Source organism: Amaranthus tricolor, chromosome 3 (assembly GCF_026212465.1).
Source record: "Amaranthus tricolor cultivar Red isolate AtriRed21 chromosome 3, ASM2621246v1, whole genome shotgun sequence".
NCBI classification, from domain to species: Eukaryota; Viridiplantae; Streptophyta; class Magnoliopsida; order Caryophyllales; family Amaranthaceae; genus Amaranthus; species Amaranthus tricolor.
The window spans coordinates 36,014,116-36,032,604 of record NC_080049.1 but is presented as its reverse complement, the minus strand read 5'-3'; the positions used below and the strand labels follow the sequence as shown (position 1 = coordinate 36,032,604).

At 30.2% G+C, this 18,489-nt stretch overlaps 2 protein-coding genes across 3 annotated transcripts; both read left to right on the top strand.

The window, feature by feature from the left end:
• The first annotated feature begins 681 nt into the window (after positions 1-681).
• LOC130808888 (F-box/kelch-repeat protein At1g23390) lies at positions 682-2,254 on the top strand. Its single transcript, XM_057674428.1, has one exon. It carries the CDS (start codon positions 893-895, stop codon positions 2,042-2,044), a length of 1,152 nt encoding a protein of 383 aa, XP_057530411.1. The 5' UTR covers positions 682-892; the 3' UTR covers positions 2,045-2,254.
• Positions 2,255-11,092: 8,838 nt separating this feature from the next.
• On the top strand, positions 11,093-17,726 carry LOC130808173 (protein NSP-INTERACTING KINASE 3). Of its 2 annotated transcripts, none has more exons than XM_057673637.1 (11): positions 11,093-12,077; positions 12,935-13,067; positions 13,153-13,224; positions 13,765-13,908; positions 14,252-14,323; positions 14,436-14,495; positions 14,594-14,691; positions 14,840-14,986; positions 15,723-16,064; positions 16,354-16,745; positions 16,834-17,726. In XM_057673637.1, exons 1-11 carry the CDS (start codon positions 11,969-11,971, stop codon positions 17,143-17,145), a joined length of 1,881 nt encoding a protein of 626 aa, XP_057529620.1. In that variant the 5' UTR covers positions 11,093-11,968; the 3' UTR covers positions 17,146-17,726. The 2 variants fall into 2 exon arrangements, with proteins under 2 accessions (XP_057529620.1, XP_057529619.1); XM_057673636.1 differs by having other exon boundaries at positions 11,112-12,077; positions 15,720-16,064.
• The last annotated feature ends 763 nt before the right edge of the window (positions 17,727-18,489 follow it).

The following is an 18,489-nucleotide window of genomic DNA, read 5'->3' as shown; positions in this document are numbered from 1 at the left end:
GTATCACAAGTCAAAGTATATAAATTTATATACATCAAAATAAATTAAAAAAACTCATATAATATATTTTATTTTTCATATTTATGAAAAATTATGTTCCAAATTTCTTTCTTCATATATATATCATAATAATTGCAAGACAAACGAGTAGTTGACCCATCTATTTTAATTTGTTGGGTGAAAGAGGTGAATCAAAATACAAGGACCACTAATTAATTTTCACACGTCTATTTTAATTAGCTTATATGCAGGTCTGTCGATTATTATATTTTTCTCATTTTTTAATTTGTACTTCTAAACTGTTAGAAACGTTTTTCATGTTAATATATTTTTTTTATATTGATAATTAATAATATTTGCTTTTGTTTTTCTAGTAGCAAATAATATTTTAAAAAATTATGTTATTAGTTTTAGGTTGGTAAGTCTACATTACTATAAGCATTATAAAAAAGTTAAAATAAAATTAGTGGAAAATATATGAGTTAAATAAGCATTAAAGAAATTATAATTAGAGATGACTAAGACTAATTTTGTCAAAAAAATTAATATATATAGAAAATTCTTTAAATTAGCAACAAATAAAAACTGCCTGAAATGAAAATAAAAAATATCAAAAAGAAATGGAGAAAGTACCTTTTATCCATTCACACCTCTTATCCACAAATGGGTCCCTGTAATCCAATGTCTATATTTCACATCTTCCAAATAAAAGCATAGATGTTGAGTATGTTATGGGTATGGTAAGGAGTATGGACCAATTAAATGATTGTGAAAAGGATCAATGAAGCATTGTGCACCTAAAGAAATACATCCTAGTATCCTCTAATCAATATATACCAAAGTTTACAAACTTGTGTTATATCTATACATTATACTTCTATACCCAAACAAGATGAAAAACATTGAGATAGGAGTCTCAAAGGAGGAAGAAAAAGATCAAGCATCTCTATTCCATGGAGACCTATTAGAGAAAATATTTGCTCATACTCCTCTTATTGATTTGGTTTGTGCATCTTTTGTGTCCAAAACATGGAAATTTGCTGTTTTATCTTCTTTATCTAATGTTAATAAAGTTAAGCCTTGGCTTTTGGTTCACACAACCTCCCTAGCCAAGAAAATTACAACCCATGCCTTTGATCCGCGATCAAATACATGGGTTGAAATATGTCATTTACCGTATCCTATAAAAAAGATATCGCCCATTCAGTCATTAGGATCTACCCTCATTTATGAATTTTCTTCCGAAGGGTTATTCTTTTCGATGGATTCTTTATATCTTGTATGGCAACATATCCCTCCGCCAAAGAATGTATGGCGAGTGGATCCTATTATAGTCGTGGTGGGGCCCTATGTTATCGTAGCAGGCGGCAATACGGGTTTTTGGGATGATTCCCTTACGGTTGAGATGTATGACATGGAAGCATCACATTGGTTCACATGTAAATCCATGCCTACTACTTTTAAAAACTCGTCGACTACCACATGGCTTTCAGTTGCATCCAACCAACAAATGATGTACGTAATGGAAAAGGCATCTGGTATAACACACATTTTTACCCCGAAGACTAAGACTTGGTCGGGGCCGTATGATTTACAGCCAGATCCAAGTGCCTATTTTTCAGTCATTGGTTTTTCTGGCGATGATCTAATTATCGTCGGATTACTGGGCAATCCAGAGAGTGTATTAACCCTTAAAATTTGGAAAATTGACTCCCAAGTTATAGAGTTTGATGAAATTGGGGAGATTCCAATTGAATTATTGGAGAAATTGAAAGGAGAGGATTGTTATTTCTTATCTTCAATTACATTATTAGCTACTAAAGATTTCTTTTATTTGTACAACACTTCAAATCCAGCTGAGATTATATTTTGTGAAATTAATGAAAAAAAATGCAAATGGGGGAGTGTAAAGAATTTGGTGTTAAATGATGAAAGCAAATTAGGAGAAAGAATGGCATTGAGCTGCAGTAGTGTAGGAATAGCTAATTTGCAAAAGGCAATGAATTCTAGAAATCTCAAATTTGTAGCAAAATCTTATGTTTGAATGTGTAATTTAATACCGAGATCTCAAATTTAAAAGATAAAATATTTAACCACTAGACTATCACTTCACTCTCAGTAAAAGTTGTGTATGTATCGTGTATTAGTATGTAGTTAATTCAAATTTGTACAAATAATTAAACATTTGTTGATCTTGTTATTGGTGTGTCAACATCTAATAGAATAATATATGTGTGATTGATGTTTGTGTTTATCTTTTGGAAATGTTAACCTAGGAAGCTAGAGGTTATTTGGATATATGTTGGTTGATTTAGTTAATTTGTTTGAGCGGTTGATGATATTGATTTTTATGTTCTGTATAAAATTATTTTTGTTAAATATATATTTTGAAGAGATTTAGTAAAAATTAGTTGTTAATTGTGCATTAGAGAATATGTGGGCCAAAAGCTAATGTTAAAGGTACTTTTAGCAACTTTGTGGTTTTGGCAAAAGTCATTTACTAAACTTATTTTATACTTCTTTGTTTGTTTTTTTGGCTACGTTTGAAATATTTCATACGAAATAAAAAATTTAAATATGATTTTTCATGAATATACAAAATTATCAATATATATATATATATATGTCTATTTCCAATTAAGTAACCTTATATGTGACCATCTCGACTAGTGAGGAAGTACATATAAGAAGTCCAAATTCAAAAAAATGAATATTAACTACAAAAGTTGATGTTTTGAACAATGAATGGGTTATTAATCTCAATCTAAGACTGTCATACAAAGAATCGCCTTAAGTAGGAATTTGTTTTTTTATTTTAATCATCCAATTGTTAAGAGTTTATTCAGCTCGTTTTTTGTGAGCATGTTTTCTTATAAGAGGGGCTCGTATAATTAGTGTATTTTTCTAATTGATCACTTTTTAATTGTAATTGATCACTTAAAAAGACTAAATGGAAATAGGTCAGTCCAATAAAAATAGTCTCATCATAAAACCATTTCATTTAAGATTTTGTGCATTTTATATACACTTATTCAAAAAAAATTACTTGAGTGATCGCCTCAATACAAGAATTTGTGGTTGAGATGTCCATTCAAGTCTCGTGAAATCTGATTCCCACACATACATTAATTTTAGGTCAATGTATTCAGGTTTATATTTGAGCCAGCCCAATTTGTTATACAAGGAAAAGGCCGGAACTAAACTTATATTATGCGCTAATACAACGGCCATGCATGTAAGATATGGAGAGCCCAAACTTAGCAAAAATTTTTGGGTTTTCATCAATTTTCTCATTTGACAAATTCTTATTTAAGACCGTCTCATTATGAGACGGCTTAATATAGGCTGGCCCGTCATTAGTTTTAAAAAAAACTAAAAAAATTGTTTTTCATTTACTTAATTATTCTATTCTTTAAAAAAAAAACTTAATGGACTAGTTGTTCTCATGAAATCATAAGTGTTCAATTTGCTTATAAATCAGTTCATTAAGCCTACTTCAAAAAATTTCTCAGACTTTAATTAATATTTGTCAACTATTCAACTTATAGTTTCTTTCTTTATATTTGTGCAAAAGTAAAGAGATGTGGAGGTTTTTATTCTGATTATTTGGTCAATTTAGGTCAATTATTTTGAATATGTTCAAAATTAAATTTTTTGTCCAAATTGATTTTTACATAATTTTAATTTCAGTTTAAATTCATATAAGAGTTACATTCGATTACAAGATCGGTAAAAGATCAGGTCGTCGATCTGTTTGGAGCATGTATGGACCAAATACATATGTTTGTAATTGAAGGATTATATCTTGGTAAATTTGTTACATTTGTGTTTAAGAAAGTGAATCATGACACTTTTTAGGTAAAGATAAACAAATAATCCACTAAATGCAAGTGAGAAAGGAGGATTAATCTTGTTGTAGGTTGTGCGAATTAAACATCTCTTATAATTCATAACAATTAAAAAAGTCTTTAACCATTATGTCAACATATGCTTTTCTAAATTATTCATTTACGTAGGAGGAAATCAGTAAAAAATAAATGTAATTTATATGTAACTTTTCATTTTCTTATATGAAACTTTCTTATTTATTGTCCTATATCTGTATTTGTATTGTAATGAATTTTCTTTAATTCATTTGACTAAGCATTTAAATGTAGATATATAATATGACTACGTAGTCTTATAATAATTAGTTATCCCAACAGCAGATTGACTCCAAAATAGTAATTATATTTAAATTTTGATTTATTGCAAGCAAAACTAGATAAAAATTAAAATAATGTAACAAATTCATAACAATTTAAGTGATGATCAGTATTATTTGTTTTGATAACATCCCAATATTTTACATAAAAGTACCATACAGAATTTGAGGATTTAGAGTTTCAAGTAGTATTGTAGTTTGATATCATTCATGCTGAAATATTCTTCCTATTTACATTAATTGAATCAATTATTTATATTTAAAGTTATATATAATTAAAAATTATAAAAATTTGATATAAGAAAAATATGTGATGAGACGAATAAAACTATATTTCACATGACTATGTTTTTTTTGTCGTATAATAACCAAAATATATAAATTATAATAGAATGATGAATAATGCAAAAATTAATTTGGACCAAGTAATTTGAAAGGGAGGAAGTAATTAATCATACATAGATGTAAAAACATCAAATAAAGTGAAAGGCAAAAGTCAAGAAATAGTGGCGTAGGTAAATGGTAATTAACAAATGTTCGTTATCGTGTGGGAATAACTGCCAAAATGAGGAGCATGATTCCCAAGAATGAGGGAAACAACACTATAAGCCATAAGGCCCTTTACACCACATATTTGGTTTACTTTTAAATACAATTTGTTTTATTAATAGATAATTATGAGGAATTAAATTCGGTATAGAATTAGAAAATACTCAATATTATTGGCTTAATAACGTGATAAAGTTTTGTCCTTACAAGTTACATACAGATCATTTTAAATAAATATTCATTAAATTATGTAATATACATCATATATAAGAACATATACAATGCTCATGTTCAAGTAATACATTAATCATCAATATGCAAATCTGATTAATAATATATGTAAAAGTCTAATATACTCCATTTAGCCATTATATCTTTAATTACATTGATAATTGTCCATATCTTTATAATATTATATATTATAATAGAAAAAACATACTCCCTCCTATTCACCTTAGGAGTCCCATTTGACTTATCACGGATTTTAAAGAGAGTCAAAAGTGGGATCCTTAGGGTAGGAAATAGAGTAGTATTATGAGTTTTTTAATGTAAGGGAGGAAAATTAGTATGGGTAATTGAGGGTATAATTGAAAATAAGATAAAGTAACTAAGAGCATAAAAGTCAAAAATCCATACCAAAAATAGAAATGGGACAATTAAGGTGACTAAACCATAAAAGGAAATAGGACACATAAGCTGAATAGGAGGGAGTATAATTCACAAATTGTAGTGAAAGACGGTCTCTTCGAGAGATGTATTAGATATATGAACTAAATAGCCCAATTAATATACATTAAAGAGAAAATAAGAATGTGAATTTCTTGTTGTTTTGAAGTTGTTTCTCTAAGAGACAGTGCCTCGTTACAAGGAGTGGGTGCATGTAATTAAAATTTAGATATAGTAGTGCGGAGCTATAAATAAAGAATTGAGAAATAAAGGAAGAAAAAGGAGTCAAATTAAGTGGCATCTTTGTTGATGAAGTCATATATAATGTCACTTATTAAAAGTGTGGAGGAATGTCAAAGTGAATTCAAATCAAATAGAAGTATGCTTTATGATCACGACGTGGTCGAATACTACTTACAAGTGTAAATTGGACAATAAAATAATAAAGAGAATATATCTGATAATAAATTGCTTTATCTTTGATCGGTTGTGTCGATAGGATATAATGTGGCTATTTCATTTAGAGAACATATCGTATAGAATAATAAGAAGCTAATAAAGTTATATCCTATGCGCCTATGCCTATGCCTTAAATATAACTTTTGACTCATTAATATAACCACATATTAGAAATACTCCAAGTGGTTAAGAATTTTTTTTTTAAATATTGTGAAAGGCGTTTGATTTAAAAGATTAATTATTCTCTTTCTTTTTTAGCCTGTTTTTAAATTCAAATGTAAAATAATGCGAAAAAGTCAAAATTTAAAATATCAGATTAAACAGAGTAAAAATGATAAAATGATCTAACTAAAGTTTTGCTATTTATCAAATTATTTTCGATGAAAAAGGTTGATCAAATTTCAACCAAATTTTATTCATACTAGTGCGTGGAAATAGTACGAGTAATGAAAAGTTCATCTAATCTTTATTTTTAAATTTTTTTTATTATAACAGAGTAGACCGAGAGAATAAAAGGACTATATGAAAATTAAGTTCTAAATAATTAGCTGAGAAAAGTGATATTTACTTCGATTGAAATAAGACTTAATTCTCTAATTTTTCCACATAATTTCTTATTAGAGTAATTATATCATATTGAGATGTTCTAATCAATGACTAATCAAGCTTAACTGTCTTCCTACTTTTGAATTTGTGAGAGCATAGTTTCACCAAAAAAAAAGGACTAGCCAAAAGACTTTTTATGTAAAACTAAAAAAGATAAAAAGGTAAATAACATAATGGGTGTCTTGTAATCTAAGGGTGGGAGCCCAAATCTTTTTATTTTTTCTATCTATATGATCTGGCAGAAAATTACAAAGTCAATATACCAGCAACAGGATTATCATGATGCATGATGTGTGTGTTTTAGATTTGTTATGTTAAACTTTAACTCTACTAGTAGTGTTTACCACTTAAATCTTTCTAATTTATCAACTCATAGTAAGAGAATTTAAAAAAAAAAAAAAATAAGTGTTACATAATCATTAAACGACTCCTATGAAGCAAAAAACAAACTTTAAATACATTTTATAAAATTAAGACTTATATCAGATTAAAAGTCAAAAAAATATTTTAGGAACCAAATTCTTTTTCTTTTTCTCTAATTTTGATAAGAGATCGATTCTACCATTTGCCCATAAATGAAGTCCATTGGGGTCGTGGGCCTCTTAACCATGGAATTATAGATACAATAAAAATTAGAGAAAATTACAATAAACTACCTATTCTATACCCCTCTTTGCAAAAAACTACATTATCTAAAATTTTTTGCAAAAAACTACCTTATATAATACATTTCTTTGCAAAAGACTACCTTATAACGGTTTTTTGCATTTGACCGTTAAAATTAACCGTTGACTATCACGTGACCTTAAAAAATAAAAAAATAAAAAATAATAATAATAATAATAATAATAATAATAATAATAAAAATAATAATAAAAATAAAAATAATAATAATAATAATAATAATAATAAAAAGTAAAAATAAAAAAAAATAAAAATAAAAATAATAATAATAAAAAAAAATTGGAAAAATAAAAATAATAATAATATAAAAATTAATAATAATAATAATAACAATAATAATAATAATAATAATAATAATAATAATAATAATAATAAAAAATTGGAAAAATAAAAATAATAATAATATAAAAATTAATAATAATAATAATAACAATAATAATAATAATAATAATAATAATAATAATAATAATAATAATAATAATAATAATAATAATAAAAATAAAAACAAAAATAAAAATAATAATAATAATAATTTATAAAAAAATTTTGAAAAAAATTTTTATATTTTTATTATCATTATTTATTTTTTTTATTTTTACTTTTTATTTTTATTATTATTATTATTATTATTATTATTATTATTATTTTTATTATTATTATTTTTATTTTTATTATTATTTTTATTATTATTATTATTATTATTATTATTATTATTATTATTATTATTATTATTATTATTATTATATAAAGTAGTTTTTTGCAAAAAATTTTAGATAAGGTAGTTTTTTGCAAAGAGGGGTATAGAATAGGTAGTTTATTATAATTTTCTCTAAAAATTATTAAAACTTATAAAAAATAGACACACCATATAATGAATCTATATGATCAACCTTTTTAATTAATCATTTTAAACTTGTAAATATTTATTTTATGATATTAAGTACCCCCTCCGTTCTTTTTTTATCTTTCACGTTACTATAACGGGTAGTTTCAAAAGTTCTTCCACTCTAGAATACTTTCTATTTTTAGAAAGTTTTTATCCCACTTTTACCCCTTAAACTCCCCCATTTTCTTTTAATGTACCCATTTTCTTTTATTTATAATTATTTTCTCTCTCATACTTTCAATATAATCATTACTTTACACTACTATTTAATTAAAATAATACCCACTATAACCTCATACTTCCAATACAATCATTAATTTACACTAATATTTAATTAAAATAACACAAACTACAACTCAAAAATTCTATCTTCTTTAATATTTGTGAAAAAGTCAAAATGAAAAATAAAAAAAAACAGAGAGAGTATGTATTAGATCAAACAAATAAAATAATCTCTCAAAAAATTGCAACCAAGGAGTCAAAAAAGTTTGGCACCAAAAAGGGCAAAGGCAACACAAATCAGATAGACAACTCGGGCACGTGACCTGCCAAAAAAACTTTTTCTTTTATAAAAAGAATAAGAGTAACCAATGTAAATTATTTTAAAAATTTTGTCCATCACTTTTACCACAAAACATCCAATTGTTCTCTCTGAATTCTTCTGCTCAAATTTCAAAGTCCCATACATCCCCTCAATCCCATCACCCTACTTTATTGTTTTTCTCCACTAAACTTTATGTAACCCCAATTATTCTCCTTAACAAAAATACTTAGTACAATTAATAAATTGTTTAAATTATTATTCTAATTAAAATATATTTTCTCCGCTTCAATCTCTAATTTAATAGGAGTAATTCTTTAGTGTTCTTGCTAACATATTGTCATGTATAGTTATAAAAAAAATCGTCGTCATCATCATCTTATTTAATGTATCTCGCTTATAGAAAACTAAGGTTAGGGTTTGGGAGGAAAAGACAGCGACAACTCATATTCGTAAAAGAAAGCGTGGCCAAAGAAGTCCCTCGGCTCGAGAAAGATAAATAGACGTGATTACACATGAAAGATAACTTAAAGGCCTACAAAAATAAAAACCACTACAAAAAAAAAAAACAAAGCGCTAAAAGAAAGGAAACGTTAAAAGCAGTTGGTTAAGAACACTAAAAATGTTAAACTAAGAGGACATCAGTAATCTAAGACATGGATATGGTGTCTCCAACTGCTCCTATCTCTAGTCAGGTCCACAGAGAGGTTTAACTAATACAAGTCAACTCTTCCCAAATTCTTCTGGGTCTTCTTCGACTCCTCTTACCCTTTACTATAATACTTTCTACCCTCCTCACCGGTGCGTCGAAAGTCTTTCTCTGCACATGGTCAAACCACTTCAAACTATTTTCGCGCATTTTTCCAGATATAGGGGCTACCCCTAGTTTGTCCCTAAACTCTTGGTTTCTAATTCGATCCATTAAAGTGTGCCCACGCATCTACCTCAGCATACGCATTTCCGTAATTTCCATCTTATGTTTGAAAATCTTCTTTATGGGCCAACGTTCGGTCCCATATAGCTGAGCAGATCTGATTGCCGCCCGATAAAATTTTCTTTTTAACTTGCTTGGGAATTTTCTATCACATAGCACTGCGGTGTTTGTTTGCCACTTGAGCCAATCTGTTTGTATACGATTATAAAAAACAGTATAGTTATTAAAATTAAAAAAAAGTAGTGACACAATTCTACTAAATAAACTTATTAAAATAAAATGATAATGTTAAAAGAAAAAAATTATGTGACTGAAAACCATTAAAAGTTGTGAGGATTATTTCTTTAAAATGAAATATACTAAGTTAAGTGGGGCATTAAAACATGAAATATATAGCAATCTAAAACGTGACAAATAGAAATATGTTTATTATAAATTAAAAATAGAATTAATCACGATAAAAACTCTCATAATGCATATTATTGTAATCATGAATATATATGTAAATATAACTTTACTATGATTATGACACGTGCTGTAATTAAGCACGTTAGATTCTAATTTCGGTATATATAGGGTTGTATTAATAAAATCATATAAATACTTAATTTATCTTTGAATTTTCTTTCTAAAATTTAAATCTATACAAAAAAGTAATTATTGTATGATATGATGACATGATAGAATAATGGTAACAAAAAATAAAGAGTGCATTTATAAATGGCTTTTTTTTTTTTTTTTTTTGAGATAACTTGTTTTTTTTTGTTAGCTTTTAACTATTTTTTATTTATAAATGGTAAATAACCTAGCCATAAACAAAAGTTATACTGTAAAGCAACAACAATTAATAACTAATTGTCACTTAAAATCTTAATTATAAGTATTAGCTTTTCAGTAATACAACTATTAAATTTTGGTCAATAATTAGAAGTCAAATACTTCTTCCAGTTCACTAGTAATGTCTTATTTATTTTTTTTATACTATTTATCTCTTACTCTTAATTTGTATTTATTATTAATCTATAAGTTAAAACATAGTCAAGTGAAATTTTGTTTGATTCGTCTTAATGCAAATATTATTTATATCAACTTTCTATAATTTTTAATTATGTACAATTAAAGATATTAAAAATTGAATAAGTGAATTGGATCAAATACAGGAAGCAAATACTTCCTCCATTCCATAATACCCGCTACATTTTCATTTTTTGGCGATTTCATATTACTTGCTACATTTTCGTTTTTAGTAATGAAACAATCATTTAAAGTTCTACCTACTCCTATTTTTATCCTACCCTATACTCTATAATAAAATACTATATTATACTCTATAAAATAACCTAACAACCTATTTTTCTTTTTCTTTTTCAATTAACAATAATAAAATACTATACTCTATAAAGTAAACAATCAACTACAATATAGGTCAATCACTTTTTTAATTCTCATATCCATACAAATGTAGCTACTACACTAACTATACACGAAGGTGAAATAGAATCATAATAAAAGAAAAACAGTACTCAAATTTCCCCCCTTTTTTATAAGCAAATATCCCCCTCATTTTGGCAGTATATTGGGGGACTCTGTTTGTTTGGTTGCTTCTGTGAATCAGTGGAACACCACACTGATTTTGATCCTATTTGCTTGCTTTTGTGTGGGTTGGTTTGAGAGATAAATAAAAAGAGAAAAAAAAAAGATAAAATGATGAAGAAATGGAATCACTCTTATTGAAAGAGTGCAGCAAACTAAAACCCAAATTAACACACCTTCACATGAAAGAATTTGTGGGGATCAGTTATTGCTAATATTTTTGGATAGCAAAGTACTCAGAGAGGAGAAATTTTTTAAAAGAAATATTTATTGGGTTTCTAGATCTCAGAAAATTCAGAGTTTTTTTTCTTGTTTCTCTAAAAAGTTTTATGCTCATCCTCTTTGTTGTGTTTTGTTTCATCCTTCTTCAAGTGGGTTCTGATTTTGAATCACTTTCTGACCAAAAACACTGCTTCTTTTGCAAGAATTGCTTGAAATAGTGAGTTTTTACTATCTAGGCAATTCTCATTGAGCAGCATATTTGTAAAGATCCTGTCTTTTTTGCTTCTTATGCAAACAATTTCTTGAAATAGTGAGTTTTAACCATCTGGGCAATTTTTATTTACCAGTAAATTAGAAAAATCCTACTTTTTTGGGTCTTATACAGAGTGGAGGTTGAGAAAGTCATTGTAATGATAGTTGAGTTTCTGGGATTCCCAATTTGAGGTCACTTTGTAGGGAAAAAAAAACACAAAAGTGGCTTTGGATAAGGCAATATGTCGAAAATCCAGTTTTTCAGGAAAATGAATTGAAATTTTGAGGAAAAATGAGATCTTTTTTTTTTTGGGTTATATTTTTAAGTGGGTTTTGCTCATTTGAAGCTGTAAATTAACTGCATGAATTACCATGAAGATTGAGAGAAAAAGAATGCAGATTATCACATTAGGATTGTTTTTCCTGATTTCTTTGGGGGCTGTTTGTGCAACTTTATCACCTACTGGTGTAAACTATGAAGGTTAGTTATATTTAGTCCCTTTCTTATAATTTTTGTTCCTCATTAATTGCTTTTATAAGTTGAAATTTTGTAGAATTTCTTTATTGCAGTTGGCTAGAAATTTATGTTTCATCTCCAATCAGATTCTTGCTCATTAATGTGTGTGTGTAATTTGTTAATTTCCATTTGAGGTTCAGAAATAAATTCCCTTCTTGTTCTCCACCTAATTTTTTAAAGGGGCCACAATAATATTAATTCTGCTCTTCAGTTGGCTTTTGGCACTTCATTTAATCAAATCTTTGTCTTTCTGTGTAGAAGTGGTTTCATGTCTCTGTATAACAGTTTTTCCATCACAAACTTCTCAAATTTTCTTTTCTATAATGATAGAGTATATAACATTACCCGGGGCTAAGGCCATTAGCCACTCTGATACCACGTTGAAATCAACTCAATCGAAAGCTTAAGTCTAGGATGGTTGAAGCCACACATTATATACTCTGATTGAGAATGTTTAGTTGTAGTTCTTGCTGGTGGTGTTAGAGTATATAACATATGCTAGGGCCTCAACCAAAAGCTTAGAGTTGGTCCCTTGATATGGTATTAGAAGCCACTGTGACAAGTGGTCACGGGTTCGAATCTCAACCACACTTCGTTTAAAGTGGAATATTCAGCACCGGGTATGAGGAGGGTCTGTGTCTCATCCACACTTCTTGCCCAAAGGACTTTCGTGTGAGGGGGCGTGTTAGAGTATAAAATCATATCTTGGGGCCTTAGCCATCGGCGTAAGCTTTTGGTTGAGTTGGTTTCTTGACAGTATGAAATTTTATTTGTTATGATATGAACATGTAATTCTTTTTGTTTCTGCAAAATCTTTTCAGTTGTTGCCTTGATGACCATAAAAAATGGACTGAAGGATCCTTATAATGTTCTTGAGAATTGGGACATCAATGCTGTAGATCCTTGCAGCTGGAGAATGATTACTTGCTCTACAGATGGCTATGTTTCTTCCCTGTATGTTGATTCAATTTTACCTATTCAGTAGAGAGCCATAATTCTTAATTGACTACTTATTTTGATAAGTTGATTTGTTCTTTAGGGGCCTTCCTAGTCAAAGTTTATCTGGGATGTTATCTCCTGCTATTCGGAACCTCACTAAATTGGAATCTGTGTAAGTATTTTATTTTACTTCCTGAGTGTCCTGTATTTTTAGTTGCTCTGGTATTTTCTGTATCAGTTTCTTAAGGGGTTTTTGCCAAAATTTGCATCTTAGCTATGTAATTCAGGCGATTATGTGTGTTATTCATGGCGGAGTAAAAATACACAATAGTTTTTAGGCCTGTTTAGTTTACATTTTTTTTGAATTTTTAAGGGCTAAAAACAAGTAACTAAACTAAATTCACTAATTCTCTATTGAGGCTGTCTTACCGTGAGACGACTTCAATTGAGTCAGCCCAAACTATTTATAAAAAACTGCTTCTTGTACAAGTGAGAATTTATTTATCTTTTCTTTTTTTTAATGTTTTTGTACTAATGAGCCTTTTGTATGGACCGTCTCTCATACAAGACGGGCTGAAATAAATTAAAGTTTATGTAAATTAATGTCACTTAATATTTGATGCCTCTTAATATAAGGTGTTTTGTGCACCTTGGACACCTTGCACATGCCTAGAACCACACCGGTAATGTTACTCATTAATGCCTTGAGTAGGTTGCTACAAAACAATGCAATATCTGGTTCCATTCCTCCTGAGCTTGGAAAGTTGGAGATGCTTCAGACCTTGGATCTTTCAAATAATTCTTTCACTGGGACGATACCCAGCTCTTTAGGAGATTTGAAAATTTTAAATTACTTGTAAGTTTCCTTCTCATTGCAGCTATCATGCAATTTATCCCTCTTTTCATAAATTTAAGGTAAATAATAGAGTATATGACGTATCTTGGGGCCTCAGCCATTGGATTAAGATCTTGGTTGAGTTGGTGTGAGTCACATGACATGGTATTAAAAGCCAAATTTACGGGTTCAAATCTCATCCATCCCTCGTTTCAAGTGGAAGACTGTATCCACGCTTTTAAAGTTGAGGCTCCAAGATGTGTTATATACTCTGTTTAAAATCTTTCCACTTTTGTCATTTTGATTTTGAAGTAATTTTCTTGTATTGATTGTCATGTTCTTTTGCCTCTTTTGTACAAGTCAGGCGGCTAAACAACAACAGCCTTACCGGACCTTGCCCTGAATCTCTCTCAAAAATTGAAAGTCTGACTCTTGTGTAAGTTACCCTTTGAACTTCATTGTCATTTAATTTGCCAAATGTGGTTTGAGATGGCACACTCTTCGCTTAAATTTGGGATCATCATTTTGCGTGTTTGAATCGATTGCAGGGATCTTTCATTCAACAATTTAAGTGGCTCCTTGCCTAAAATATCCACCCGGACCTTCAAGTAAGCTTTCTATAGATCAGCTGTCTGTGTGGCATCATGCTTGCCCACATAATATAACTTTCGTAATAGAAATTTCGCTATAATATTGCTTGTTTCAGGATTATCGGCAACCCTTTGATATGTGGAACAAGCTCGAGTACTAACTGCTCTGTGGTATCTCCTGAGCCCCTGTCCTTTCCGCCAGATACTCTTAGAGGTATCTATTCAAAGAATATATACCCTTTTATTGATTGTCAAAAGGTGCAACTAAACAAATTTTTGCCTTGGACAATTTAAGGTGCTTTCATGTTCTTGCCTTTATGCTTTAACCATTGTCAAATCATGGCCACTTTGTGCTTTTGCAGCTCAATCAAAATCTGGCAGGAAGAATCATCGTGCTGCTGTAGCAATCGGTGTTGGCTGTAGTGCTTCTCTTTTGACTCTAGCTGTCATTATGCTCGGCGTTTGGTGGTGTTATGGCCGTAGGAGACAGATTTTCTTTGATGTTAATGGTTTGTCATCCGTCAGCTCTTTAAATTCTTCTCCTTGAATTATTAATGAATATGCACATTTTTTGTTTCATGCTAAAAATGTAGAGATTTTTGAGGTTTTATATGAAGTTTTTTTCTTAGTAAAGTGTTGGTTATAGTTCTCAAGAGCTTGAGAATTTTTGAGTAAAATGAAGCATATTGCACATTTGGAATATAAAAAAAAATAATTTGTGAATTAAAACCTTAAACTTTTGGACTTTTACAGCCACCAAAGTATCAAAGTTTACGGTGTTTAAGCCGAATAACAGAATTTCGACTACTTAACATAAATTCCGTCCACCAAAATGGTCGAAATTTTGTGATTTGGCTTGAACACTATAGATTTTGATACTTGGGTGGCTATAATTCGCAAAAAACAAACATTAAGGCTGTAATTCGCAAAAGTGCTAAAGTTTAAGGCTATAATTCGCAAATTATTCAATAGAAAAATTAGAGATCTCCCTCCGAGTATAGTACTTTTTCCCAGAAATTAGAACTACAACTTACTCGTATCGAAAGTTGGTAACATAATGTATGGAAAAAGAGATAGTTTTCGTGGTAGCTCGTTTTTAAAAATGTGCATCTGATTCGAGGCATAAAACGCATTATAATCATTGGGTTTTCCTTACTTTTGGAATCTTGGTTGATTTTTTCGTAGTTACAGTGTTTTGTTGTTTAGTTAGATTCTACTTTTAGCTGATAATTTCTTGTTTAGCAGAACAATATGATCCTGAGATCTGTCTTGGCCATTTGAAGAGATATAGTTTCAAAGAGTTGCGTTCTGCAACTGGTCATTTTAGCACGAAAAACATACTAGGAAGAGGAGGATTCGGCATAGTATACAAGGGCATCCTAAGTGATGGAACAATAGTCGCGGTGAAAAGATTGAAGGACTATAACATTACTGCCGGGGAAATCCAGTTTCAGACGGAAGTTGAAACTATTAGTCTAGCTGTTCATCGGAATCTTCTTCGGCTTTGTGGGTTCTGTTCCACTGAAAATGAACGGCTTCTTGTCTACCCTTATATGTCGAATGGTAGCGTAGCATCTCGGTTAAAAGGTTAACTTCTTGATATACTTCATGCGTTTGCTTTGTTTTGTTAATGTGCTTAAATTTACTCCCTATCGCATTTTTACGCTTAACTACCAACTTTTAAATACACATTCATATGTGTCATCAACAAGCTTGTTGAAAAATAACCCACATGTATCCCACATCGACTGCTCCTCCTAATACCAATTGGTTTTAGGATTGCTTTTAGGATGGAATCTCATCAAGTTTATGTGCAGTCAACTCTTTTCTTATACGAGTCTTATTGTGTACAAGCTGATACATATCCTCGTTGTAGATCACAATCATGGTAGACCTGTCTTAGACTGGTCAAGACGAAGGAGGATTGCGTTAGGAACAGCAAGGGGACTGCTGTATCTACATGAGCAGTGTGACCCTAAAATAATCCATCGTGATGTCAAGGCAGCGAACATCCTGCTTGATGAAGACTTTGAGGCTGTTGTTGGTGATTTTGGGCTAGCAAAGCTGTTGGATCACCGTGATTCCCATGTTACAACGGCTGTTCGTGGCACTGTTGGGCATATTGCTCCGGAATATCTGTGCACAGGCCAGTCTTCTGAGAAAACTGATGTCTTTGGGTACGGAATCTTGCTTCTTGAGCTGATCACTGGAGAGAAGGCCTTGGATTTTGGCCGAGCATCTAACCAGAAAGGAGTCATGCTTGATTGGGTACGAAATATGTCATTTTTGTGAGCAATACTCGTGAAGTTCCCTTTAAATTATTTTTTGATTGCTTAATTGTGTGCGTAATGTACAGGTAAAGAAGCTGCACAACGAGGGGAAGCTCAACCAGTTAGTAGATAAAGACTTGAAGAACAACTACGACAGGATGGAATTAGCCGAAATGGCACAGGTAGCGCTATTATGTACTCAATTCAATCCCTCTCATCGTCCAAAAATGTCAGAAGTTCTACGAATGTTGGAAGGTGATGGGTTGGCCGACAAATGGGAGGCTTCACAAAGAAACGAGACCCCGAGATCGAGGTCTAGTGAACCACAACGTTACTCCGATTACATAGAAGAATCTTCACTTGTGGTTGAAGCTATGGAACTTTCAGGCCCGAGATGATACACCTTAGTTTTGCTCGAGGATTTATGGCGCCTGTGTTTATGGTGACATTCACTAACTCTCAATCTCAATAATCAGAGGTACTCTAATATTCGCGGGAACTAGATTGTCCGGTCCTATAGTGATGAAAATCCCGACTTTAAGGCCTTTGGTTTGGGTAGTTAGCTTCTCGACCTCACTTTCTTCCACTTGAGTTGCAAGGATTTTCGGTGAGGAAGAAACATAGCATTTGATTGATGTCAATAGAGTGTAATTCAATCTGTAAAAAGGAATATATGAAGGAATGTATAAGAATTAGAATTAGGTGGGTTGTATCTTTTTTTAGCTTATGCAAAGAAGTTTTGAGCCTTTGAGGTTTTAATTTTGGAGCATGACTCCGAAAGTGTTAAGAGGTTGAGAAATGTAATTACTCCTGTATAAGATGTATTCCATGCAAAAGTTCGATGTATGTTTGCTCGTTTGGCTGTCGACAAAAAATGATGGAAATTATAATGAAAAGTTAATGTAATTTTGGTTGAGAAATCTCTTGATAATGACATGGTACATTCCTTAAAAATCTATGTTACTGATCATTCTCATTACCATTCTTTATTAACAACCAAACATAATGTGGTACATTTTGCCGTTTGTAACAAGCTTGAAGGTGGACGCGATCAAAACCTAGTCGGCATGAGAGTGCCCTAGCAGTATAGGTACAATCTATTTTTAGGACGACATGATACGACATCAGATGCAATGATGTCCGGGTAAGAGTTTTTGATTCCCGATTCTTAAAGTTCGCCACCCTTTTCATTTTATCGCTACCCCTCCTAATAAAATTACGAATTTACCCCTAAAATTTAAAAAATTATAACTTTGCCACTGGACTTGAATTTTCTTATTTATACAAATAATAATAATAATAATAATAATAATAATAATAATAATAATAATTAATAAAAATATTTAAAAAAATAAATTAAATATAATAATTAAAACAAAAATAAAAATTTAATAATAATAATAACAATCACAATAATAATAATAATAATAATAATAATAATAATAGAACCTCTCTCTAGAAAAATTATCTCCTGGTTTCACAAGAAACCAGCCATGGCAAGGGGGAGGGGAAGACCTAGAAAGCAGTTAGAATGCAAGAGGTTGCCATCTTCTTGTTCATCGAAAGGCTCAGCATCATCAGTAGAATCTCAAATTGCACCGACAGCTCCAGTCAAGCGAGTAAGAACACTAATAATAATAATAATAATAATAATAATAATAGCAATAATAATATAAATAAAATTAATTAAATTTTTTTAAAAAAATACCAGTCGCACAAAGTGTGACTGTACGTAGGTCGAG